We start from the raw sequence: 27,501 nt of genomic DNA on the forward strand, positions 1-27,501 counted from the left end.
ACCTTCCTCAGGTTAGGAGCCCAAAACTGTACGCAATACTCCAGGTGTGGTCTCACCAAGACAACTCACCAGTACAACTGCAGTAGAACCTCCCTGCTCCTATACTCAAATCCTTTTGCTATGAATGCTAACATACCATTCGCTTTCTTCACGGCCTGCTGCACCTGCGTGCCTACTTTCAATGACTGGTGTACCATGACACCCAGGTCTCGTTGCATCTCCCCTTTTCCTAATCGGCCACCATTCAGATAATAGTCTACTTTCCTGTTTTTGCCACCAAAGTGGGTAACCTCACATTTATCCACATTATACTGCATCTGCCATACCCACTCACCCAGCCTATCCAAGTCACCTTGCAGCCTCCTAGTTTAGAGGGGTTTAAACGGGTTAGAGATGTTTAGAGGGCTTCAGATGGGTTTAGAAGTGTTATAGAGGGGGTTTGGAGGTGTTCAGAGGGTCCCAGAGGGATTTAGAGACGTTATAAGCCCCCCGTGAGAAATTGTATTTCTCTGAAATTGAAGATAGACATAAAGCTGGAGTAACTCAGCAGGACAGGCAGCGCAGCGACTCTGGAGAGAAGACCCTTCTTCAGACTGAATTGAACTCTCGTCGGTGAGAGTACTTGTGATTGTCTGAAGAAGGGTCTCGACCAGAAACGCAACACTCTCCCCAGAGCTGCTGCCCGTCCTGCTGAGCCACCTTCAACTTCAGAGCCAAACAAAAAACACAGAGTGTTGGAGGAACACAAAATTGCTGGGGAAACTCAGCGGGTGCAGCAGCATCTATGGAGCGAAGGAAATAGGCGACGTTTCGGGCCGAAACCCTTAGCGAGCAAGGCGGCTGCCTCACCCGCTGGGTTTCTCCAGCATTTTTGTCTACCGCAAAACGTCAATGATTTCGGGAATGCTGAGGCGACAGGGTGATAGAGAGAGAGCACGAGAGAGAGAGAGGGAGGGTGAGAGAGAGCAAAACACAGAGAGACACAACGTGGATCGGTAGGTGAATGACTAACCTGCACACCCTCACTCATGATGGTGAGTTTAAAGAAATTCTCAATGTGTCATCGATCTACATTCCTCAGTAAATGTAATTGTGTTCTAAACAAGTATTAATGACGCCGCGTGAATTTTATTCAAAGGAACATGGCGTCATTAATACTTATTCAAAACACAATAACATTTACTGAGGAATGTGGATGGATGCAGATTGATGACATTTTATAACAACTTGTTAACTACTTCATGTTAAGAAGTGCTAACAGTACGAGTTAACACATCGTTTGTGTCTGATGGCCGTGCAGCAGTTGTTATACATGTTCGTTTAAAAAAAATCCGGATGGCGAATTAAAAAAAATCTTTATTTAACAAAGAGAATTCGTATTTCCGTACGAAATACGGAACATTAGTGCGGGGCCCCCATTAGGCGCGGGGCCCAATTGGGAGCAATCGGTCAAATCGGCTTAAGGCCGGCCCTGAGTGCAACCATTATGTGAAGAAAGGAAGGTCCTCAGAAAACAAAGTAGATGGAAAACCAACTGGAACTGATCTTTAAAATGTTGAGGATACCAGTGAAAATTCATGGATGGAAAAATGTATCTCAAAAGCTGTATAACACAGTGGTGGAAGTGAAGAAGTGAGATTGGAAGTAATGTAAACAAAACCATCACCAAATTCTTGATGCTATTAAGTATCCACCCAGCCTCCCCCATCTGAAATACAGAAGGCTTATTCTTGTTATATCTACTGAGATACAGTGAAAAGCTTTTGTTTGCATGCTATCCATTCAAATCAGATAATATATATGAATACAATCAAGCCAAATACAAGCGCAAGAGAAAAATATAGTGCAGAGTTTCTCAGCCGAGAAAAAGTCAATTTCCATAATGAGAGGTTGGGAAATCGGGACTTTACCCTAGTTTATGGGAGGACTGTTTGGAAGTCTTATAACAGAGGCGAATAAATTTTCCCTGAGTCTGCTAATGAGAAAGGCAAATCGAGTATATGCTGTCAGTCAATGAAATGGATAGAGGCGTTTGATGATGTATGAGAACCAGTTGAATAGCAAGCAAAGTCATTCTACTCAGTAATTTGGCCACTTAAAAAAAGTGAGAGAAGAATACAATGACTTCTCCCAATAATAGGAGGTAATTTCTCCAGAAAAATCATATTGACCTGGTACTTTGAACTTGACTGAAAGAAAAATTACCCAGTCAGCTTTCTGACAGATCAAAGTGTTGTCACTGAATGCAGCTTACAAGGGAAGAAAGAAATGGCAATTCACCTGCTCCGTGTAGCAGGGCAGTTGGCATTGTTTGTCCCTTCCCAAGTGAGTGAGAGTCAGGCAGACTCCTGTCAACTTCACCAGTCTGATTATGGCTGCTATCCCTGCTTTGCAGTTCTGGTTGCCCCATTACAGGAAAGATGCGGAGGCTCCAAGGAGGGTGAAGGGTAGCTGAATGCTGCATGGACTCGAGGGTTTCAACAACAGAGAAAGGTTGGACAGTCTTGGATTGCTTTCTCTGGAACGTCGTACGTTGAGGGGAGACTTGATAGAAATATATAAACTTATGAGAGACATAGATAGGGTAGACAGTCAGAACCTTTTCCCCAGGGTGGAATTGTCCAACACTAGAGGGCATATCTATTAGGTGAGAGGAGGAAAGTTTAATGAAAATAGGCAGGGTTTTTTTTACGCAGAGAATGGCGGGGCTCTGGAACGCATTGCCTGGGGTTGTGGTGGTAGCAGATACGATAGTAGCATTCAAGAGGCTTTTAAAAAGGCACATGAAATTGCAGAGAATAGAAGGATATGGATCATAAGCCGATGAGATCAGTTTAACGGCATCATGATTGGCACTAAAATTGTGGGCCATATACTGTTCTTTATATTATTAAACAATTTCAGTTTGTATTATTTTATATATTTTAATTTAATTTATTTGTTTATTATTTAAGAATAATCAGTAGAAATATTTTGTAATTTATTTCATTTTTATTGCTTGTTAAATGATTCTGACTATTGAGAGATTTTTGAGAAACTTCTAAAATCCTGGCAGATATGAAAGCAGACCAAATTGTGGTCAGGGCTTGGACAGCTGGGAAATATTTAAACGAGACATTTCTTCAAAGCCCCTTCTGTCACTTTGGCCTCATTGTTTGAGTCTGGATGCTTCGTGCCAGCAAACAGCTCGCTCTGCATCCAAGCTAGCTTTCGACAAGGGGTGAATGCATTGAGCTTGTCGGGGAGGGATACATTGTTGCCAGCGATGCTGCACAACTTCACTTTGTAGCCCAGTGCGCAGTGGTAGAGTTGTTGCCTTACAGCACCAGAGATCCTGACTACTGGTGCTGTCTGTACAGAATTTGTATGTTCTCTCTGTGACTGCGTAGGTTCCCTCTGGGTGCTCCGGTTTCCTCCTATACTCCAAAGACGTACAAATTTGTTGGTTAATTGGCTTCAGTAAAAATCGTAAATTGTCAGTGTGTAGGATAGTGTTAGTGTACAGAGTGATCTCTGGTCAGCATGTTTCCACGCTGTATCTCTAAAATGAGTCTAAAGCCCATTATAGCATGCGAGCCTTGCCACTAACAATGGTGGGCATGGATGAGTTGGGCCGAACGGCCTGTTTCTATCCTGTATCACTCTATACCTCAAAAGGATGACCATTGGTGCAGTTGCATGTGACAGTCCTGTGCTGGCAAGATCTGCCCCTAGTTTGATCTGAATAAGAATTTTGGTTGTTGCCGTACAAGAATGTGTAGACCACCTTTTCCTTGAAATTTATCATTTAGGTTGAAGGGAGTTCTCCCACCTTTGCCAATAAATTCCCAAAAAACTTCCTCAGGGCTATAATACCAGCTTGTGAATTGTCCAGTAGAAAACCACGTCCTCTGTGGTTCATTTCAATCTAGTATATTGATTGCACACCAACTCAATAGTGGAATGTAGCCTAATAACGTAAGAAACAGAAGTAGGCGTGAGCTATTCTGCCTGCTCCATCATTCAGTGAGAACATGATTGCTGTTTTATTTCACTTTCATAATATTTCACAATAGCCCTATATCTTTAAATACCATTAATATCCAAAAATCTGTCCATTTTGGCTCTTGAACTTACTCAGTGACAGACTCTCCACAGCCTTCTTGAGTAGAGAACTCCCATTCATTTATTATCTTCAATGAAGATATCTATCTCCTCTCTCTCTCTCTCTCTCTCTCTCTCTCTCTCTCTCTCTCTCCTCTCTCCTCTCTCTCTCTCTCTCTCTCTCTCCTCTCTCCTCTCTCTCTCTCTCTGCTTCTCTCCTTCATCTCCTCTCTCTCTCTCTCTCTCTCTCTCCTCTCTCCTCTCCCTCTCCCTCTCCCTCTCCCTCTCCCTCTCCCTCTCCTCTCCCTCCTCCTCTCCTCTCCCTCTCTCCCTCTCCCTCTCCCTCTCCCACACCTTCTCCCCCTCTCCATCTCCCTCTCCCTCTCCCTCTCCCTATCCCTCTCTCCCTCTCCCTCCTCCTCTCTCTCCCTATCACTCTCCCCCCCCTCTCTCCTCTCTGTCCCCCCCCTCTCTCTCTCGCTCCCCCCCCTCTCTCTCTCTAGTCTCCCCCCTCCCCCGCTCTCTCTCTCTCCCCCCCTCTCTCTCTCCCCCCCTCTCTCTCTCTCTCTCCTCCCCCCCCCCCCCCCCCCCCCCGCTCTCTCTCTCTCCCCCCCTCTCTCCCTATATAGATTTTATGTTTTGATGAAATGACTTTTCTTCTGAACTCCAGAGTGTAAGCCCAGTCCGCTTAAAGTCTCATCACAGGACAATTCCAACCTGTCTCTCCCAAATCCTCCCCATGAATTTCAGGAATTAATCTGGTGAATCTTGGGCATTTCATCTTCGAGTTTGGCTGACCAGAAATACATCTTCCAAACTCTACATAATTATAATAAAATAGCTTTTCTCTTGCACTTTGCTTCATTTTTCCTTATTATTAATGGCTGTCAATCTTCTGGCTGGTGGCCCATAATGTATTTGAGTACTTGTTAAAGTAGAATATAAAACTTTTTTTCCCCCCAAAACTATTGTTATTTTATCCATTTATTATACCAAAACTTTGAATTATTCTGGAAATAACTTTGTGTAGTTTCGAGAAATCAACAACCCATGAATCTTTTTTTTACCATAATTAATGTATTAGAACCGATTTAAAAACAAAAATCAATTTGGTGCCTCAATTCTTGCCTTTAAGACTGCAATAATCTGCATTCCGTTTAGGATTGACATCTTATTACTCAATACGCTACCTGATTGCTGCTCTTACAGATGTTGCTTTATGTGGTGTCTGCTTGGTGCTTCCTCCCGAATAATCTCAGCACAATAGGTTGCTGGATCGAAGTTGCAAGCACTGCTCTTATGAGGTGTGTCGAGACATCTCTCAACAGTTGTTTTTTCTCACTCTTATGTATTTCAGAACAAAGAGGAAACAGAAACCGTTGAAATTAATGGCATATCAAATTGAAATTAATGTTTTTAAAATGTATTGTGAGCTGTTGATATCTGGAGATCTCAAACTTTTTTTGTGAAGATGAAAGAAGGATGATAAACCAGAATAATGCTTGTTTTCATATTATTGTCATAATTCAAAATACTGCTTAGCTACTTCTTGGTTACCTTGAAGACAGTCTACAAAGATCAGGACAATATGCACTACTTTAAGGGTTATTGGAAACAATTTTAACAGCTATCAGTCTCCCCCTCTCCCCTCACTCTCTGAAGATGGGTCTCGACCTAAACCGTCACCTATTCCTTTTCTCTAGAGATGCTGCCTAACCTGCTACGGTACTTCAGCATTTTGTGGCAATCAGAAGGGAATTGGGTTTGGCTTCGAGAAAGCAAAAACAATTAAAGTGTTGGAGTAACTCCGCAGGTCAGGCAACATCTCTGGAGAAAAAGGGAAGAAGGGTTCAGGAATCTTGCGGGAACAAGGGTCCCGACCCGTAATGTCACCCATCCTTTTTCTCCAGGGATGCTGCCTGGCCCGCTGAGTTATTCCAACTCTTTGTGTCTCCCTTTGGTATAAACCAGTATCTGCAATTCCTTGTTTCTACAAATCACGCATTATGAGGAAAGGCTGAGGGTGGGGAGGAAGATGAATGGATTACAAAGATTCAGCGGAGACAGAATGGGCCAAACTATCTCTTTGTAAACTCTGTTCATTTAAATGCCTGCAGCAAACTCGGCATGCATATAATATATTCTCTTGATAATGATTGCTGAATATAAATAATAGTAACGGTCTGGACATTCCCTCTTGGAAGGAAAAAAGATTGTCAGTGAAAGACTTATTTTGTAGTAATACATTACTGGAGGAATGCAATTAGTTTTTTTACATATGAAGTGGTTTCATATTGGTGAACATGGTTCCTTTGGACAATAACTGTCTCTATTTAGTGTACGCCCTTTCATATGGAGTTCTGTGGCAGCAATTTAGAAGCAGCGCAAACTGACCAACGTACATCTGAAGTGATCTTGGTTTGATGTTTGTCACAGTACCCCCCTTGATAGGGCCCTTTTCTTTCAGCATTCTCACTGAAGCTCCCTGGAGCTGGGAGCTGGTTCTGCATGCTTATTCAGAGAACATAAAGGGAGAGATTGATTGCTCTGTATGTGAGGGAGACAGGGTCATGGCACATGCTCAGTGCTGACATTTTGAGGGGAAGTTTTTACGCTCTGCGTGGTGGCTGAGGTCACAGCACAAGCTCAGTGAAAGCTTTCTAAGGTCTCTCAGAGACTGCGTGTGCCACCATTTTGAGTACTGAGAGTAGGAAAAAGGGAGAGTTTTGCTTTCAGTGCAGTCTGTAGCCAGACTTGGGAATATAATTAAACCTAAAGGACTTGTTTTGACCATGGATGATCTCTTCAGCCCTCGGAGGTAGGCTTATTTATTTTGGCCTATCCTAAAAGGCTGCATTTTGTAGATTCCTTGCCTTGTCAAATATTTATTATGAAATCTTCATTATTAACGCTGCAAGTCTTTTTTGCTGCTGTATTTCAATGTTTGATCAGCATTAAACAGAAAATGGTGACCCTTTCCTGAACAGCTAGCTGTCTTTCTTTTTCATTTTAAAAGTAAAGGATTGAGAGCAATTTCTTCTGGTTTGGAGGAGAAAAGAGGAAGGAGTCAAATCATGGCAGTAAAATTTATATAATTATTTTCCTGGCATTAGTTACATTTTCCTCTTGTACCGGCTTTTTAAACTAGATTTGTTTCTGTGGAATTTACCTGTAAATTTCCTCGAAGTAGAGAAACGTACCATTTTGGGACATCTGAGGGTCTGAGAACTATTTGGGCCTGTCAGTTTGGTTAGGGAAATGGTAGGGGGCAGGATTTGGTGTGGACCACTATTGGTGGCTTTCAGCAATGGGTGGGGCCTCAATGCTGGTTTTTTGAGCTATGTAGTTAGGTCTTTTTGATAAGATCTTTCATTTGCAGAAGGAAGATAAAAAACAAAAACTTGATATTTTAATGTGATTTTGTAACTTTTTAAGTATAAACACTTATGGTATACATCTGCAAAGCTGGTCGAGGGGGTAATACATTCATTTAATTCAAAACTTGCTCCTTTTGGACATTTTCCTTTAACCCAATCTTCATTGATAATTATCTGGATGAATCTTTCATCTTAATTCCAATCGTACATGTTCAGATGTAGCATTTTGAAAACAAGTTTAGTGACGTTACGATCAGCACATTTTCAAAGTGAAGGTATTGAAGACATTTTGTAAATGGAGTTGGATATGTTGGACATCATGGTGTCACTTTCAATTCACATGTACCCTCATTGAATAAAGTCATTACTTTCTGATAACTTTAGTAAATTGGTCATCAGAACATCAAAGCAATCCAGAAGTAATCTGAATAAAAGTTGCTCCAACAATGCATGAAAGAAGAAACAAGAGACTGCAGATGTTGGAATCTTAAGCAAAAAACAAAACTACAGTTGGAATTATGCAGGTTAGGCAGCGTCTGTGGAAGAAAATGGACAGATTGAGACCCTTCTTCAATTGAAAGAATCTGGATTTAAATGCAGTAACTGAACTAAAAGGATTTACAAACATTCTTAGTTAATTTAGTCTCCAGAATATTGCATTTTCATTAAATTATTGTATGAATTTTCATTCAAAATTGCAAAACGTTTGTTTAAATAATCTGCACCCATTCCCATAAACTAGACCAAGATATATATAAAAAAACATTTTTAGGTTGAGGTGATGTGGTTTGCATATTGCAAATTAATACAGAGAGGAGTAAAGTATTTGACGCCAATTTTATTTATCAGTCAACAGTTTTTAATCATTGTTAAATTACATATACTTCCTGATCATTCATAACATAATAATGAAAGCAAACTGTCCCAAGCTGTCTTGCAGGATTATTTAAAAAAAACTTATGCCGAGATACACTGGGGGAGGTACAGGCACATACGAGGGATTTCCAGACCTTCAGGCATTTACACATGAAAACAACATTACTATCTGGGACTGATTACAATTTGGTACGGTCATGAGACTAGAAAGAGATTAGCTAAAATATTTCAGAGCATTATAAGGTTGAGGAGTTCTAAGATGAGAATAGGGAATACCATGCGGTTATTTGAACATGGGGATGGGAATCAAGGTGATAAATGAAAATCTTCTTATCGAGTCCACACACAAGATTAGCAGTTGTTCAGCCAGAGCTGAACACACTTCTCGACATCTGCATACAATGGTGTCTGTCTTGTCGCTTCTTGTGCGTGTTGGTGAACGCTCTTTCCTTGACCCCATGGAAGGAAATAATTTGATGGTTGTTTAGAAGGGAGAATTCAGATGACCTCAAGGGTATGGAGAATAGATTGAAGGGGGCAAGCCAGCATTGTGATGGTGTGGTCACACACAAGAGTTTCAGACGGCTTTGAAGTTAGCCAGGTTTGCACATCTATAGAGATTGCTTGTTGCAATGATGACGTGGATGCTGAGACTCAAGCTCAACCTGGGTTTGATATGACACTGCTCTTGCAAAGAGTCTGGATTTGTTGCAAATGCATACCACTAAAATGGGTTGATCTGGTCATGAGGGAATGGACCTTGAATGGAGAACCAAACAGATGGCTCAGATATTCCTAGTATGCAATAAATGGAAATCTTTACTCCAGTACTGGATGTCGGGCAAGCGGCCAGAAGATATTTAAGGTTTATTTTTGAATAGCTATAATACATACGTACAGTAGAACAGCTCTGTTCTATGTACCTGCAGTACTGTAGCAGAGTACAGGGCTGTGCGCTCAGTCTCCTGTGTCTACTCTCTATATACCACAATTGACTGTAACCACACCCGACTCCAAAGCGATCTTTAAATTTGCAGAAGACACCACCACCATTGGATGAATAATGGGTAACAGAGTCGGTGCAGAAGGGAAATCAGTAGTCTGGTTAAATGGTGCCAAACAGTCATGTTCTCAATGTTGGCAAGGCTAAGTAACAGATTGTTAACTTCAGGAAGGGAATGCTGAGAGACCATGTACCTGTCTTCAACAGGGGGACAGGATTGAGAGAGTTAGCAGATCAAGTTCCTGGGCATACACATCTCTGATGATCTATCCTGGGGCCAGCACATTATGCAATCGTAAAGAAAGCTCACCAACATCTCTACTTCCTCAGAAGTTTGAGAAGAATCGGCAAGTTGATGAATATTTTATAAAACTTCTACAGGTGGACAGTGGGGAACATACTGACAGATAGCATCCTGGCCTGGATCAGAACTTTGAATGTTCAAGAATCATGGAGGCTGCAGGAAGAGGTGGACATTGCCTGATCCATCTCGGGTACTAACCACCGCACCATCAAAGGGATCTACAGGAAATTCTGCCTCAAAGTGGTTAATATCATCAAAGATCCAAACCATCCTGGCCACGCTCATTTCTAAAAGCTACCATCGGAAGATTCAGGAGTCTTAGAACTGTTACCTCCAGTTTCAAGAACAGCTTCTTCTAATCAACCATCAGGTTCTTGAACCACTCTGCATGTTCCTAACTGCAAACATACCTCAACTATCTCAACCTTACTGAACTTTGACTTTGCAGTGGGTAGACACAAAATGCTGGAGTAACTCAGCGGGACAGGCAGCATCTCTGGAGGGAAGGAATGGTTGACGTTTTGGGTCGAGACCCTTCTTCAGACTGAACTTTGCACTTTGATTTTGCAGTGCTATGCTTGATCTATCTGCTCTCATTTTTGCTCTATCATGATCCAGTTTACTTGAAATAACTGAATTTATTGCATTCATTGTAGTTGATGTTGCATTTAATGTGCTATAAAACTGCAGTATGTTGGAATTTTATTGTTCCAGTGCATATGATGAATAAACACTTTTCAAACAGGAGCAGGCCCTCCGGCCCACAATGTCTGTGCTGATCACGACTCCAGATTGAAATAATTCCTTCTGCCTGCGCATGATCCATATCTTTCCATTTCCTGCAAACTCCTGTCCCTATCTAAAACCCTATTAAACACTTATGCTTCCACTGCCACCTCTGGCAGCACATTCCAGGCACTTCCCATTCTCTAAGTAAAAAAAAAAACAGCCAACATCTTCTTTAAACTTTCCTCTACAGATCTTTTTTGTTGATTTGCTCCTCGCAATGCTGTTGATGAGGGAGTTCCAGGATTTAGGCCCAGCAATGAATAAGGAACAGGAATATATTTCTAAGTCAGGATGGTGTGCAACATGGAAGAGAATCTACAGATAATGTCTTTTCCATGCATGTGTTGTTTTCAGACTTTAGACTTTTTAGTCTATAGAGATACAGCATGGAAACAGGGCCTTTGGTCCACCGGGTCTGCGCTGACCAGTACAATAACACTATCCTGCACACTGGGATCCAGTTACAATTTTTGTCTGATGATAGCAAATGCTTCTGCCTTGTCTTTGTTACTCAATTCTGGGCTTCACCATTGTTCAGAATAGTAATATACTCGGAGCCCAATTCATCCTTTAGCAAGTGGCAGGACTGTATATGTTTCATCTGATTTGTTGGTCATTGGTCATTGTTTCCACATATTATAGACTACAGTTCCATCTATGTAGTCGCCTGGTCTGGTTCTCTGTTTTTTAAATAGCAGTGGTAGAAAGGGAGAACTATTTCAGATATGAGGCTATATATCATGGAGTACAGTTTGCCTGCTGATGATGGGCCATAATTTGTCATAGATATCTGGTTCTGAGGTGCCAAATCTTCTCAGTTTACTTATTTAGCACGATGGTGGTGCCCATGGCAAGATTTAATGTGGCCAAACCTGTCATTGCTGTGATGGATAGAATACAAGATCTGGATATGTTCAAGTTTATATCACCCTTGGTTGATTTATTCTAGTAATCTGCTGCAGACCTATTAAAGGCAATGTTCTTCAAGGCCGCCATCTCGATCTTGGCTCTAGGCATTGACGTCCCAGTCGGACTACATTCATGCTCTTTGAGACTTCTAAAGCGAAAGGGTACTAAATCATCAGTTGAAGGCCAATGGTAGATGGTATTTTGAGAATGTTTAACCCATGTTTGACCTATACCATAGGTTTCATGGGTTTAGAACTGGAAGTGAAGGATTCTAGTAAATCAAAAAATCTGCTGGAAATTGGACAGAAAAGCAGAAAATGTTGAAACACTCAGCAGGTCAAGCGGTATATATGTGGAAGGAGAAACAGAGTTAAAGTTTGAGGTCCATACGTTGAAACGTCTCATTGAAATAAATGGCAACTCTTTCTCCTTTCATAGAATACTGCCTATCAATCACTGAGCCACCACTTCTAGTAGACCTGTCCTGCTAGTGCAGCTATACATATCCAGGGGTCATTATGGAGCAGTATATTGTTGCCAATTGTTGACTGGAATTGGCCACAGAGTATCTTGTTGTTTATCTAGTCTGTAGATACCATTTCCTATATATTCATGAAGAAGACATTACAGACTTTGCCTTGTCCAATACAAGTATCTAGATCAAAGTTGGGAGATCTTTCAACAAATCGTGAAACCCATTGTGCTTCAAAGATTCAATGGATGCAACTGAATGACTTGCTAGGCCACTTTAGAAGGCATTTTACAGTGGGCCTTGAGTTGCATTTAGGCCAAATAAGGTAATGGAAGCAGAGTTTCTTCCTTGAAGGACAATAGTGAACGAGATGCACTTTATACTAGTTCCATGTTCAGTTTTCAAAAATGTCCATAGCTCCATAATGGCCTTGGTGGAATTTGACTACAAATTTGGATTTCTCCAGTAATTTACGCAATAAGCCATTATTTCTGGTTTTTAAGGACAGAATTCAACTATGCAATTGGAACTTCATTATTAGAGAATTTCCACAAGGAAATTGAGTTGCTCTGAGTGTGTTATGAGCTGACACACTGGTCCTTTGCCAGTTTTAGCTGTGCATCTATCACATCTTTCAGCGTGCTGCTTGCTGTAGGACGATAAAGTGATGAACTCAGATGAGTAATTGTCATGCCATACCAAGATTGGAATTGCTTGTTGGCTTTGATTATGAATATGAAATTGTAACAAAAGTAAAAATAGGCTCGAAGGATCCCAACCCACTCTTTCTATAGATGCTGCCTGACCTGCTGAGTTCCTCCAGCACTTGTGGTTTGCTCAGAAAACTTATAATTAGCTGATGATAAGAGTATAGGAAGGACCAGATTTATGCCATTTCAGCATCTCGAATCTATTCTATCATTCATTTAGGATATGGGTGATCTGTATCTTAGCTTTATGTCCCAGCCAAGATTTTATATTCTTCACTGGTACCTAAAAATGCATCAATTTTTAGTCTGAACTTTTCAATTAAGCTAGTCTAAATAGTTCTTCAGGGGAAAAGTAACCCTCTGTGGTTGGAGTTGTTCTCAGATACATTAGGGATCGTGACACAGCGAATCTTAATTATGTGTTGAATAAAAGTGGCAGTATAAAACTGGTTTAATTGAATTACCAGATTATACCGCCTAATGTAATGAATTACTGACTTGAATTCTCTGAAGTAAAGCTTAGCAATTTCATTGTATTTAGGTACTCAATTCTTTTGCTCATAATATTGAAACTTGTATTATGCATTATTTGTTTAATTAACCCACACCTCCCTGTTAATGACCATGTGCATATTAGAAGGATTTCAGAGATGTAAGTCCATGTATAGATGATAGGCGACTATCACAAATTGTAATAGGCAGCATGTTTCCAGAAGAAGTGACAATGTGTAAAATATATTCATGCACAAGTTATTTCAAAGTGAGAGGTTGAGTCGTACGTATGAATTGTCTTATGCAAGTGTAAATTATGTAATTTTGTTGTACTCCACAATTTGAGATTTGTAATAGAAAAAAATAATCACATGTGGTTAAAGCGCACATTGTCAGATTTTAATAAAGGCCATTTTTAGGGGATGATCAGCCATATTCACATTGAATGAAGGTGCTGGCTCGAAGGGCCGAATGGCCTACTCCTGCACCTATTGTCTATAGTCTATTATATATTTTGGTTTCACCAAGTAGAAATTACAATAGTGTTTATACATAGTCTCCCCCATTTCAGGGCACCACAATGTTTGGGACACAGCAATGTCATGTAAATGAAAGTAGTCATATTTAGTATTTTGTTGCATGTCCTTTGCATGCAACGACTGCTTCAAGTCTGCGATTCATGGACATCACCAATTGCTGGGTGAATACTCTGGTGATGCTCTGCCAGGCCTGTATTGCAGCCATCTTTAGTTTATGCTTGTTTTGGAGGCTAGTCTCCTTCAGTTATCTCTTCAGCATATAAAAGGCATGCTCAATTAGGTTCAGGTCAGGTGATTGACTTGCCCACTCAAGAATTGACCTCTTTTTGGCTTTGAAAATCTCCTTTGTTGCTTTAGCAGTATGTTTGGGATCATTGATTTGCTGCAGCATGAACCGCCGGCCAATGAGTTTTGAGGCATTTGTTTGAACTTGAGCAGATAGGGTGTGTCTATACACTTCAGAATTCATAATGCTACTACCATCAGCAGTTGTATCATCAATGAAGATAAGTGAACCAGTACCTTCAGCAGCCATACATGCCCAGACCATAACACCCCCACCACCGTGTTTCACAGATGAGGTGGTATGCTTTGGATCTTGGGCAGTTCCTTCTCTCCTCCATACTTAGTTCTTGTCATCACTCTGATATAAGTTCATCTTTGTCCCATCTGTCCACAAGACCCTCTTCCAGAACTGTGGTTGCTCTTTTAAGTACTTCTTGGCAAACTGTAACCTGGACATCCTATTTTTACGGCTAACCAGTGGTTTGCATCTTGCAGTGTAGCCTCTGTATTTCTGTTCATTAAGCCTTCTGCGGACAGTGGATATTGACAAATCCACACTGGACTCCTGAGGAGTGTTTCTGATCTGTCGGACAGGTGTTTGGGGATTTTTCTTTATTATAGAGAGAATTCTTCTGTCATCAGCAGTGGAGGTCTTCCTTGACATACCAGTCCCTTTGCGATTAGTAAGCTCACCAGTGCTCTCTTAATGATGTTCTAAACAGTTGATTTTTGTACGCCTAAGGTTTGGCTGATGTCGCCAACAGTTTTATTCTTGGTTTTCAGTCTCATAATGGCTTCTTTGACTTTCATTGGCACATGTTTGGTCCTCATATTGATAAACAGCAATAAAAAAATTCAAAGGTGATGGAAAGACTAGATGCTGAGAGCACTCTTATACCTGCATTAAGGAGGCAATTAAACACACCTGAGCAATTACAAACACATGTGAACCCATGTGTCCCAAACATTATGGTGCCCTGAAATGGGGGGACTATGTATAAACACAGCTGTAATTTCTACATGGTGAAACCAAATTGTATAAAAATGGCCTTTAATAAAATCTGACAATGTGCACTTTAACCACATGTGATTTTTTATATTACAAATCTCAAATTGTGGAGTACAGTGGAACACACACTCACAAGTACACTGGCGCGCGCGCGCACACACACACACACACACACACACACACACACACACACACACACACACACACCAACAAACAACAATAGTGCAATAATAATAATAATAGTCTATTGTAGTTCGGAGCTTATTTGAGATTGTAGTGGCTGAAGAGCTGTAGGGAAGAAGCTGTTCCTGAACCTGGGCTTTACAGTTTTCAGGCTCCTGTACCTTCTTCCCGGTGGCTGGGGTGATATGAGTGTGTGGCCAGGATGGTGTGGGTCTCTGATGATGCTGGCTGCCGTTTTGAGGCAGTGACTCCGATAAATCCCTTCAATAGTGGAGAGGCCGAGCCGGTGATGGACTGGACAGTGTTCACAACTTTTTGCAGTCTTTTCTGCTCCTGGACGTTAAAGTTGCCGAACCAGGCCTTGATGCAACAAGTTAATATGCTCTCTACTGTGCACCTGTAGAAGTTCAACAGAATCCTCTTTGACATACCAAATCTCCTTAATCTTCTCAGGAAGTAGAGGTGTTGATGTGCTTTATTTATAATTGCTGAGTCCAGGTAAGATCTTCGGAAAAATGCACACCCAGGAATTTGAAGTTTTTGATTCTCTCCACCATCGTTCCGTTGATATAAACAGGATTGTGGGTCCTCATCCTTTCTCTTGCAAAGTCCACAATCAGTTCATGGGTTTTACTGATATTGAGTGCCAGGTTGGTGTGCTGGCTCATCACCATCTGCAAGTCGTCCAACAAGTGGTGTCGTCGGCGAACTTGAAGATGGAGTTCATGAGTATAGAGTGAGTAGAGCAGGGGGCTGAGCACGTAGCCTTGTGGTGCTCCCGTACTGATTGTTAATGAGGAAGAAGTATTTTTGCCATTTCGACCAGACTGTGGGCTCTGGATGAGGAAGTCGGGGATCCAATTGCAGAGGGATGCGCAGAGACCCAGTTCCGTGAGCTTGGTAACCAGCTTTTTTTTTAAATAAAAAAATGTATTCAATTATTAAAAATAATATTTACAATACAATAAAACAAAACAGAACCCATCACCATAATACAAGACAAGCAAATATACTAAATAAGCTACTATACAAATATGTTACAATCCTTGTCAAGGATGCATTCCATCCCCCGCAGTGCCCAGCGGTCCCGGAAATCCCCCAGGGTGCCCGTGGACAGTGCATAGTCCCTCTCCAACATCCCCCGGGCACGGACATAATCCCGGAAAGGGGGCAGAGCCCTCTTCTGCCCTGCGCCATGACTCGCGGATGGCCAGCTTGGCCAGGCCCAGGAGCAAACCAACCAGGACATCCTCGGCCCTGCCCTTTCCCCTACGCACAGGGTGTCCGAAGATGAGGATGGTGGATAAGAAGTGCAGCCAGAAGGCACGGAGCAGCCCCTTTAGATAATGGGACAGGGGCTGCAACCTCACACACTCCAAATACATTTGATACACAGACTCTTCCAGCCCACAAAAGTGGCAGGCGGTTGGCGAGTCTGCGAACCGCGAGAGAAACAGGTTGCAAGGGACTCCTCAGCGCAGTACCTTCCACCCCAGGTCTGGTAACCAGCTTGGAGGGGATGATGGTATTGAGCGCCGAGCTGGAGTTCAAGTTCACCGACGACACCACCGTTGTTGGCTGAAATACAGATGGTGAAGAGTCAGAATATAGAAATGAGATCGACCGATTGACCAAATGGTGCCAGCGCAACAACCTGGCTCTCAATATTAGTAAAACCAATGAACTGATTGTGGACTTTGGAAGAGGAAGGATGAGGACCCACAATCCTGTTTATATCAATGATGTTGGAGAGAGTCAGAAACTTTAAATTCCTGGGCGTGCATATTTCCAAAGATTTTCCCTGGACCCAGCACACTGATGCAATTATAAATAAAGCACATCAATGCCTCTACTTCCTGAGAAAATTACAGAGATTCGGTATGTCAGAGAGGATTTGCTTGAACCTCTACAGGTGTACAGCGGAGAGCACATTGACTGGTTGCATCATGGCGTGGATCGGCAACTTGAACGTCCAGGAGCGGAAAAGACTGCAAAAAGTTGTGAACACTACCCAGTCCATCACCGGCTCTGACCTCCCCACCATCGAAGTGATTTACCGGAGTCGCTGCCTCAAAAAGGCAGCCAACATCATCAGAGACCCACACCATCCTGGTCACACACTCATTTCACCCCTGCCATCGGGAAAAAGGTACAGGGGCCTGAAAACTGTAACATCCAGGTTCAGGAACAGCTTCTTCCCAACAGCCATCAGGCTATTAAACACTACAACCTCAAATAAGCTCCGAACTACAATAGACTATTCTTATTATTATTATTATTATTATTATTGTTATTGCACTACTATTGTTTGTTTTTTGACGTACGTGTGTGTGTGTGTGTGTTATCCCCTCCCCTTACCAGTTCTCCCACCAGTAATACTATCTCTGCAGTGAGTAAGAATTTCATTGTTCTATCTAGGACATATGACCATAAAACACTCTTGACTCTTGTCTAATTATTTGTAACTGGTATTCTAACACATCAAATTCCATTCACCCATAATCCTGCACTTTCCCTGGTTAAACCATACCTTAATTTTAAACCACATTCTGGATTTCAAGGCCCTCCATGGTATCTTTATGTTTTCTCTACAACCAAACAATCTCCATGATATCTATGGTTTTCCAATCTGGCCTCTTCTATTATCAATGAATTTCCATGTATTTAATCCATCCATCATTGATCGCTGTGACCTGAGCTGCCGAATCACTAAAATAAGAATTTCCTCTCTCAACCTCCCCATCTTTATTTTTTCCTTCAAGCCATTCCTTTTAACTTTACTCTTTGACATGAGCTTTTGGCTGTAATATCTCCTTGCACTCAATGTCAAATTTTATTCAGCAATGGGACATTAAGGTCTGATCTAATGACACTTTGTGTTACCTGATCTCAGCTGGGTCTGCCGCCTGGGATGCTTCAATTAATGTTAACATTGTGAGGCTGCTCTACTTGCTGTCCACTCATGCTAGCTGGGAAATGTGGGCTTTGTGGAAGAGAGGAAATTGTATGGTTGGGAGGTGACAGACAGATAACTATTGCAGAGAGGTTAAATGATACACATGTGGTGATATTTCTATACAGTGTGTTTCCTCACTGAATATCCGGTTTATATTATTTCTGCAATTTTGGTGGTGGATTGTACAGCTTTGTTAAATATTGCTTCAGCCTTCTGCAATTTTTAATCATTGTATCAACAAAAAGGAAAAATATTATAAGTGAAACGAAGAGGGTCTGAAGAAGGGTCTTGACCCGAAATGTCACCTGTCCTTTTTCTCCAGAGATGCTGCCTGACTCGTTGTGTTCCTCCTGCATTTTGTGTCTATCTTCGGTGTAAACCAGCATCTGCTGTTCCTTCCTACATATTATAATAACTCAGTTGTGCGTTGTTAGTGAGAAGCTGCTTTTAGGCAATTGTAGTTCTATATTTAATATATAATCCTAGTTGAGGCAACATTAACCTTGATAAGTCATATCAAGTGGGGTATTTACAAAAGATTGCATTGTAGGATGAGTTGTAGGATGAGTTGGAAAGACTCTGAGGTGGAGATAATCCAGTAAATTCACAGTAGGAAGGGGATACGATGATGGAGCTCTGGTTAAATTACTGGAGCTCTAGTTAAATTAATAAACCAGAGGCTAGCGTTCAAATACCACCATGGCACCTGTGGAATTTAAATTCATTAAATAATTTGGAATTTTGAAAAGCAGAGTTCATTTTACTCAAGGTAACAATCTTAATAATGATTGCCCTTCACGTCCTGATTTGGAGGCATGAGACTGCAGATACTGCAATCTAGAGCAGCAGGCAACCTGCTGGAGGAACGGAGTAGGTCAGGCAAATGGACAGATAATGTTTCATGCCAGGACTCTTCATCTGGACTGAAAAGGTATTGTATTTGGCTTATTATTGTCACATGAACTGAGATACAGTGAAAAACTTTGGTCTTCATGAGATCCAGAAAAAAATCATACCATGCCGTACAAGAGACTCAAAGAGCGTCTCCAGGTTAAACAAGAGATTCACTTGCACCTCCTCCAAACTTGCCTAAAGCATGCAGTGTTTTCGATGAGGCCTCCTCTCCTTTAGCAAGACCTAGCACAAACTAGGTGAGCAGTTTCACTCTCCCAACCATGGCCACCTGAGCGCCCGGTTGCAAGCCATTTTAATTCCTCTCCCATTCCTATACCGCCCTGTCTGTTCTTGCTCTCTTCACTGCCAGGGTAAGGGTAAATGCAAACTGGAGAAACTGGATTTATTATTCCGCCTGGGTACAGTATGTACGATTCAACAGCATAACCATTGAATTCGCCAATTCAAGGTGGCTTGTACCCCCTCTGTCCCTTTCTCTCTCTCCTGATCAACCCAGGTCCTCTCGTACATTCTTTTCAACTATTCTTTCTGCCCGTTTTCAACCAGTTTCTTTGCCCTTCCCCACCCACTCGATCTGTCCACTACCCACACACTCATCCCACAGGGTTCCTTTTGTTCCCACCTTATTTGGTTCCATGCTTCACTTTCCTTTCCGACCAGATTCAATCATCTGCAGACCTTTGTTGTCCCCATCTATCTCTTCCCAGCCTCTGTTGCTATTATCAATAGACAATAGGTACAGGAGTAGGCCATTCATTGTGATCATGGCTGATCATCAACAATCAGTACCCTGTTCCTGCCATCTCCCCATATCCGTTGACTACCGTAATTGTTAAGAGGTCTATCTAACTCTCTCTTGAAAGCATCCAGCGAATTGGCTTCCACTGCCTTCTGAGGCAGAGAATTCCACAGATTCACAACTATCTGGATGAAAAAGTTTTTCATCATCTCTGTTCTAAATGGCCTACCCTTTATTCTTAAACTGTGGCCCCTGGTTCTGGACTCCCCCAACATCGGGAACATGTTTCCTGCCTCTAGCGTGCCCAATCCCTTAATAATCTTATATGTTGCAATAAGATCCCCTCTCATCTTTCTATAATTCCAGTATATACAAACCCAGTCTCTCCATTCTTTCAACAATTAACCTCGTGAACCTATGCTGCACTCCCTCATTAGCAAGAATGTCCTTCCCCAAATTTGGAGACCAAAACTGCACACAATACTCTAGGTGTGGTCTCACTAGGGCTCTGTACAACTGCTGAAGGACCTCTTTGCTCCTATACTCAACTCCTCTTGTTATGAAGACCAACATGTCATTAGCTTTCTTCACTGCTTGCTGTATCTGCATGCTTACTTTCAGTGACTGATCATCCTTCCCTCCCCCACTTGACTCTATTTGCTGATCAACACCTCCTCACCTGGATCTGCCAATTCTTTCCCGCTCTTAGATTAGATTAGATTAGATTATTTAATGACCACACAGTCAAGCTGGTGGAATTCAGGTTCAGTACAGGATGTTACAAGGTAGGCTGATTCCCGTCAAACATAACATAAAACACAACATCATACAATATACAGTACATGCATGGGGAGGATATGTGCTGTTATCATAGTATGTTCAGAATTCGGATTGCGTGTGGGTAAAAACTGTTTTTAAATCGAGATGTCTTGGCGGACAGTGAGCTGTAGCGCCTTCCTGATGGCAGCAGGTGGAAGATGTGGTGAGCTGGGTGGGAGGGATCAGAGATGATTTTCTTCACCCTTGACACAGACCGTTTGTGATGGAGTGATTCTATTGATGGAAGGGGAGTGCTGATGATTTTGGATGCTTTGTTAACTATGCGTTGTAATTTATTACGGGAGTGAGTGTCTAAACTGCTGAACCAGACTGTAATTGATGAAGTGAGCATGCTTTGGATGATGGCTGTGTAGAATTTGATTAGGAGGTGTTTCCTTACTCTAAACTTCTTGAGCTGGCGGAGGAAGAAGAGTCTTTGGTTGGCTTTTTTGTAGATGTGATTTGAATTGATTTTCCATTTGAGGTTATTGCTTATGTGAGTGCCAAGAAATTTGAATGAGTCAGTGGTGGATATGGGTTCGCCTGAGATGAGTAGGGGGGTCTTGGGTTGTGCCTTACGTCTGAAATCAATGATGAGTTCGTGTGTTTTTGATGTGTTGAGTAAGAGGTTATTATCTGTGCACCAAGTGACTGCTTTGTGTGTTTGAGTGCGGTATTCTGTTTCATTATTGTTCGAGATGAGACCTATGATGGTTGTGTCATCTGCGTATTTATAAATTTTAACTGAACTATGTTGGGATGTGAATTGGTTTGTGTAGAGTGAGAATAACCAGGGAGACAAGACGCAGCCCTGAGGGGCTCCTGTGCTGAGGTGCAGGGGGTGAGATATTGTGTTATGTATCTTCACCCTCTGTTGTCTGTTCCAAAGGAAGCTGTAGATCCAGTGACAGATGCAGGGGTCGATGTTCATGTCCGTTAATTTATGGAAGAGTTTAACCGGGTTGATGGAGTTAAATGCCGAACTGAAGTCCATGAACAGGATGCGGGCGTACGTGTTGGCGGTTTCCAGGTGTTGCAGAGTGTGATGAATGGCCAGATTGACTGTGTCTTCCACTGACCTATTGACTCTGTATGCGAATTGGTGTGGGTCCAAATTGGAGGAAGTGCTGGTTTTGAGGTGAGCAAGAATAATGCGCTCGAATGACTTCATGGCCACAGATGTAAGGGCAATCGGTCTATAGTCATTGAGGCAGGATGATGTGTTGGACTTGGGCACAGGGATGATGGTAGATTGTTTGAAGCACTGGGGCACTGTACATTGGCACAGTGATGAAGCACTGCTGGGCTGATGTTGTCTGGGCCTGCAGATTTATTTTTCTTCTGTCTCCTGAAGGTAGTCCTCACCTCGGCCTCCTGGATGTGGAATGGAGGTGGAGGAAGAGGAGAGGGGGACAATGGTGGAGGGACTGGAGACTGTTCAAACCTGCCATAGAAAGTGTTCAATCTATCTGGGAGTTGATGATCATTATCTGGGATGGGGGTGGATGTCTTTTTGTAGTTGGTCATTTCCTGGAGTTTTTTCCAGACAGTTCTAGTGTTGTTTGTTGATATTTCTTGTTCTAATTTGGTGGCATAATTGTGTTTGGCTTTCCTTATTGTGGACCTTAGTTTATATTTTGCAGCCATGTAGTCCTGCTTGTTTCCAGATTTATATGCAGCATTTTTATCAGTTCTTAATTGTTGAATTTCTTTTGTGAACCAGGGCTTATTGTTATATTGTTTAACAGTTCTTGAAGGGATACAGAGTTGCTCGCAGAATTGGACATATGACGTTACTGTGTCCGTGTAGTCGTGGAGGTCTCCAGCTGCGCGGAAAACTTCCCAATCAGTGCATGCGAAGCAGCCTTGCAGCTTTTCGACGGCGTCTGTAGACCACGACCTAACAGATTTGGGCGAAGTTTTTGAGGATTTTATTTTTTGCCTATACTTTGGGATAAGCAGCAGCATCGCGTGGTCTGACTTTCCCAACGGAGCTCCTACAAAGGCACGGTAAGCCTCCTTAAACGGAGTATAGCAGTGGTCGAGCGTGTTGCTCCCTCTGCTGGGGCAGGTCACGTGCTGGTGGTAGTTTGGAAGCTCAGTGGACAGGTTGGTATGGTTGAAGTCGCCTAACACTTGCTGCATCTGGGTATGAATTTTCTGTGTTGGATATATGACAGGCTAGTTCGCTCATGGCGGCGTTAGCATTAGCCTCAGGTGGAATATAAACACCGATTACAATGACCGATGCAAATTCTCTGGGGAGGTGGGTGGGTCTGCATGTGATAGTAAGGTGCTCCAAGAGTGGGGAACATACCTGGCTGAGTGAGGTGGAGTTTGTGCACCAGCGTTGGTTTATCATAATGCATATTCCACCACCTTTTGACTTGAAAGATAGTTCAGCTGACCTGTCGGCTCGGTGAAGTGTATATCCTGGCAGCGTTACTGCTTGGTCGGGCACTGACTGATCCAACCAGGATTCAGTCAGGCAGATGGCAGAGCAGTTGCTGTAGTTCCTGTTGGTCTGAATCAGAAGCTGGAGTTCGTCCATCTTGTACCGGAGAGATCTAACATTTGCCAGCAGGAGGGCTGGGAGAGGAGGTCGGAATGGGCGCCTCTTGAACCTCGAGAGGATACCGGAGCGTCTGCTTCGTTTGGCGGTCTGCGGTCCGCGGTCCGCGGTCTGCGGTCGGCTTCGTTTGCTGGTCTGCGGCCAGAATGTAGAGAGACCCGGGGAGAGACCCGGGGAAACAAGCGTTATTTCCTTCGGTAGAGATGGCCTCAGGACTCCGTGGATGTTAAGTTTGAAATTTAAAAGTTCCCATCGGGTGTATTGGATTAAACATGACACATTGCGAACGTATAACACAGACACGAGTACAATAGACAGGAGCACAACTTGTACTGGGGCGCGCCTCGCGGCCGCCATTTTCCAATATCTTGCCTCTTCTTCCCCCTCCCCCCTCAACTCTTTATACTGACTATCTCCCCTACTCTTTGAGTCCAGAGGAAGGGTCCTGACACAAAACATCACCTGTTCATTACTCTCCAAAGATGCTACCTGATCCACTGAGTTCTTCCACCAGATTGTTTGATACATTCCAACTTATTTCTATTGCTGTCCCCATCTTTAATAACAATTCTAAAGTTAATGCAGGAACTGCAACATTTAATTTAAATGATTAATATTACTGTTTTCCACAATTAAAACAATCACCAGTGTTAATGTTTTCTAGATAAATGCTATTTCAAGAGTTTAGTTGACTATATTCAGAAATTGTAAGAGTACCACTGTTTACAATTTAGGAGTTCAAAATTCCTACAACTAAAATTTGCTTCAGCTGTTGGACAAATGTGCTGAGTTGCTACTAGCAGTATTAATATGGCTCCCCAAAGTAATATCACACGGAAGAGGAAGTGTTTACATTTTCACAATACATTTATATATGGCCATAAAAATCTTTTAATTGGTGCCTTCATGATTCGCTCATGATACCTGCCTTTTGTTGAACTTTGTTGATTCATGTCTCATTCCAGGACATGAGCAGATAAAGTAGGTTGGTAATTTGATGCAGCATTGAGGAAGTGGAAGGACAGGAAGGAGATAGAGAGCTTAGTGACATGGTGTCAGGACAATAACCTCTTCCTCAATGCCAGCAAGATGTAGAAGCTAGTTATTATACAGGAAGCATGGTGGAGTACATGCCCCAATCAATAGTGTGGAAGTGGAATGGTCGAGAGCTTCAAGTTCCTTGGCGTTAATGATACCAATGATCTGTCGTGGACCAACCACATTGATGTGACAGCCAAGAAGGCACACCAATGCTTCTACTTCCTGAGGAGATTGTGGAAATTTGGCATGTCTCTAATGGTTCTTACAAACTTCTACAGATAGATGCACAATAGCAAGCTGACTGTTAGATTGCACCACAGCTTGGTTTGGGAACAGCTCTGGCAGAGAGTTGTAGATGTAGAACAGTTTATCACACAGACCACACTTTTCACCATTGACTCTATCTGCACTTCACGCTGTCTAGGGAAAGCAGCCATCATAATCAAAGTCTTGTCCAACCCTGCACATTCCTCCTTCTCCCTGCACCTGCCTGGCAGAAGGAACAGAAGCTTGGAAGAGCACACCACCAGAATCACGGACAGTTTCTTCCCCTCTGTTGTCAGGCTTCTAAACGGCTCCTCCGTAAGCTGGGATACCGTCCGGTTCACCTCTACCCATTTAGGACTTTTCGGTACTGATGCACTACAATGCTGAGAAGTATATTTTGCATCTATCATACTTGAGTTGATTGTGTTTATATGCATGGTATATCTGATCTGTTTGGATAGCATGCAAACAAAGCCTCTCATTGTACCTTGGTATACGTGACAAAAAAAAAACCTGGAGCATTATTGGAAGAGCTGCCTTTGACATGAGATATTAAGCATTGGCTTTATTATCAGCTAAAGTTGATGCTGCAGCTAGGGTCATGTAGATGAAATCATTGACACATCTTAAGACTTCTTAAATCTAAAACATATTGATAATTGCCAGTTCTTTGCACTGGTGGCAAATTTTCCATTAATAGGATATTGCTCAAGAGACCTCCACAGACGAGACAGTGGGTTATGTAAGGAACCTTTTTTGAGCCAGTAGCAGAAGGCTTGAATATAGATTTTTTTATAGATATTGCATTGTATAATAGTGTCCTTTTTTGCAATATGGTTGATTGTTTTCAGTATAACAATAAATAGGAGGTGTCGGGATAACAATCTTGTAAAGCTTTATTATGCACTCTTATTTATTTTCTCTATTAAGCTACCTGATGTGTTCATGTATGGTATGATTTACCTGGAGAGCACGCAAAATAAAGTTTTTCATTGTGTCTCGAGACACGCAACAATAATAAACCAATGACCAGTAATTCAACCAACCTTTGTGAGAGCAGTTGTGTTAGTCTTGGGGTTGCTGTGGTTATTTTTGCAGTGATTCCAGAGCCAGCTGTCGAATGCTGCTGTGCACAACCTCCTCAGGGAGCCCACTGCTTAAGCTCATCACTGCATTGCGTATGACTCAGATGCAGCATATTGGACATTTTGTAAGCAAAGCAGAGTTTTTTCATTAATGTTACAGCTGTGGTCATTTCTCTTGGTGCTCCGATATTATTCTGCAGTTTATTAACAAATGGGTTGAATGCTGGTGTAAACATGCAAGCACAAAATTTCCTGCCAGCTGTGATAGTTCATTTTGCACATATGGAACTACTGTTGCCACTCCAAATCAGTCCTTGTTGCAACCACTTTCAGACCTCTGCTATGCTGACATTTCACAATAAACAACTTCCATATGTCTCTTTAGTAAAATTAGTTATTTGCTTTATAATGAACCTTTTAAATAAAACTACGTAATTTTAGAAGTTGAAGCCTCCAAATTGGTTAAGATACCCTTTTTATTCCTTCAATATTTGATTTGTGAATTTGCTGTGTTCAAATAAAGCTCCTAACTTAGGGAAATTTAAATGTTCCTCATTGTGTACCTCTGTTCTCTCATGTTATTGTTATCCATAATTTGAATGAACACATGGGTGACATAAATTCAGTTTTGAAAGGAAATGAAGTACCGAGCATATATCAGTTTTGTCATCACCTTCAAGTTGTCAGCTTATGATCGATCCATTTCCACAAGTGCAATATTTTTCACAGCCGAAAGACTTATTAACTGGTCCTACACATACCTCTGGATCCTGAAGATGTCTGTATATTTGTGCTCCCAGCATCCAGCTCTGAATCTGACTCCATCTCAGATTGACTGCTGCAACTCTCATCCCAACCTTTGTTATCTTTAAATTTGGCATTTTATTACTTTCCTTGCCAATTTTCCATCTTACAAAAGTCATCCAAAATACTGACACATCAATTTATTTTTAAAATAGAATTTTAGCATCTGCAGAAAAAATTGAAAATGTTGCTAATGGCTCCACAGGTCAGATGGCATCTGTGATACTGATGAAGGGAATTTCATTTCTTTCTTCGCAGTTGCTGCCTGACCTGCAGAGTTTTCCCAGCATTTTCTGTATTCATTTTCGTTACTCTCATCCTACTTTTCAACAAATCCTGTTCACATATCTCTCATGGTCAGAAGGTATCTCGATTTTTAAGCCAGAGAACCGGGTTCAATCCTGACAAAGGTGCTGTCTGTATGGAGCTTGTACATTCTCCTTGTGACTGCAGTAGACATATGTAACCCTCAGTTTAGTTTAGTTTAGAAATATAGCTTGAAAACAGGCCCTTCGGCCCACCAAGTCTGCACCGACCAACGATCACCCACACATGATTTCTATCCTACATAGTAGGGACAATTTACAAAGGCCAATTAACCTACAAATCTGCACGTATTTGGAATGTGGGAGGAATCCAGAGCACCCGTAGAAAACCCATGCGGTCATAAGGAGAATGTGCAAGCTCCATACAGACAGCACCTTTGTCAGGATTGTACCCGGGTCTCTGGCGCTGAAAGGCAGCAACTATTGTGCCACTCGACTGCCTTATTTGTACAGTTATCTGTACTTTTCCAGTGTTGGCTTAATGCATTTTTCTAATTAATCATTGGTGGCTCTACCTCATTTTCCTCAGCTCTAAAATTGCCTTCTCGTTCTTTTTGCCTTTCTTGCCACTGCACCATTTCAATGTTGCTTAAAGTTTATCCCTTGTTCTCATTCCCTTCTTATGCTGCTCTGTATCAAACTTTCTTTGCATCACATTTCTGTGGAGTGACTTAAGAGATGTTAATTTAGCATGTTGAACACATTTTATAAATGGAACTTGTTTATTTTGTTAAAAACGAAGAAAATGCTCAGCCGGTCCGGATATCTGTGAAGAAAGAAAACAAGAGTTAGCACTCTAGGTCTGCTTCTCTTTCCACTGATGGCCTGCAGTGTGTTTCAATTTTTTTTGGTCTTGGACCAGACCTCAGCTGCAAAAACAGAACATAGAACTATATCGAAGTTAGACATAAAACACTGGAGTAACTCAGCGGGAGAGGCAGCATCT

At 42.0% G+C, this 27,501-nt stretch overlaps 1 protein-coding gene across 8 annotated transcripts in view; it reads left to right on the forward strand.

Moving 5' to 3' along the window:
- rere (arginine-glutamic acid dipeptide repeats) overlaps window positions 1-27,501 on the forward strand; it is a 530,103-nt gene that overhangs the window by 300,399 nt on the left and 202,203 nt on the right. The window contains exon 1 of one of the 8 annotated variants that reach the window (XM_033048507.1): window positions 6,724-6,901. The exons of the other annotated variants lie outside the window; for them this stretch is intronic. Coding sequence (XP_032904398.1) covers window positions 6,876-6,901 — 26 coding nt within the window. The 5' untranslated portion in view covers window positions 6,724-6,875. Of the gene's footprint in view, window positions 1-6,723; window positions 6,902-27,501 lie in introns of those variants that run through there. 8 annotated transcript variants of the gene reach the window in all.

The sequence above is a fragment of the Amblyraja radiata genome, chromosome 31 (genome assembly GCF_010909765.2).
Source record: "Amblyraja radiata isolate CabotCenter1 chromosome 31, sAmbRad1.1.pri, whole genome shotgun sequence".
Taxonomy (NCBI): domain Eukaryota; kingdom Metazoa; phylum Chordata; class Chondrichthyes; order Rajiformes; family Rajidae; genus Amblyraja; species Amblyraja radiata.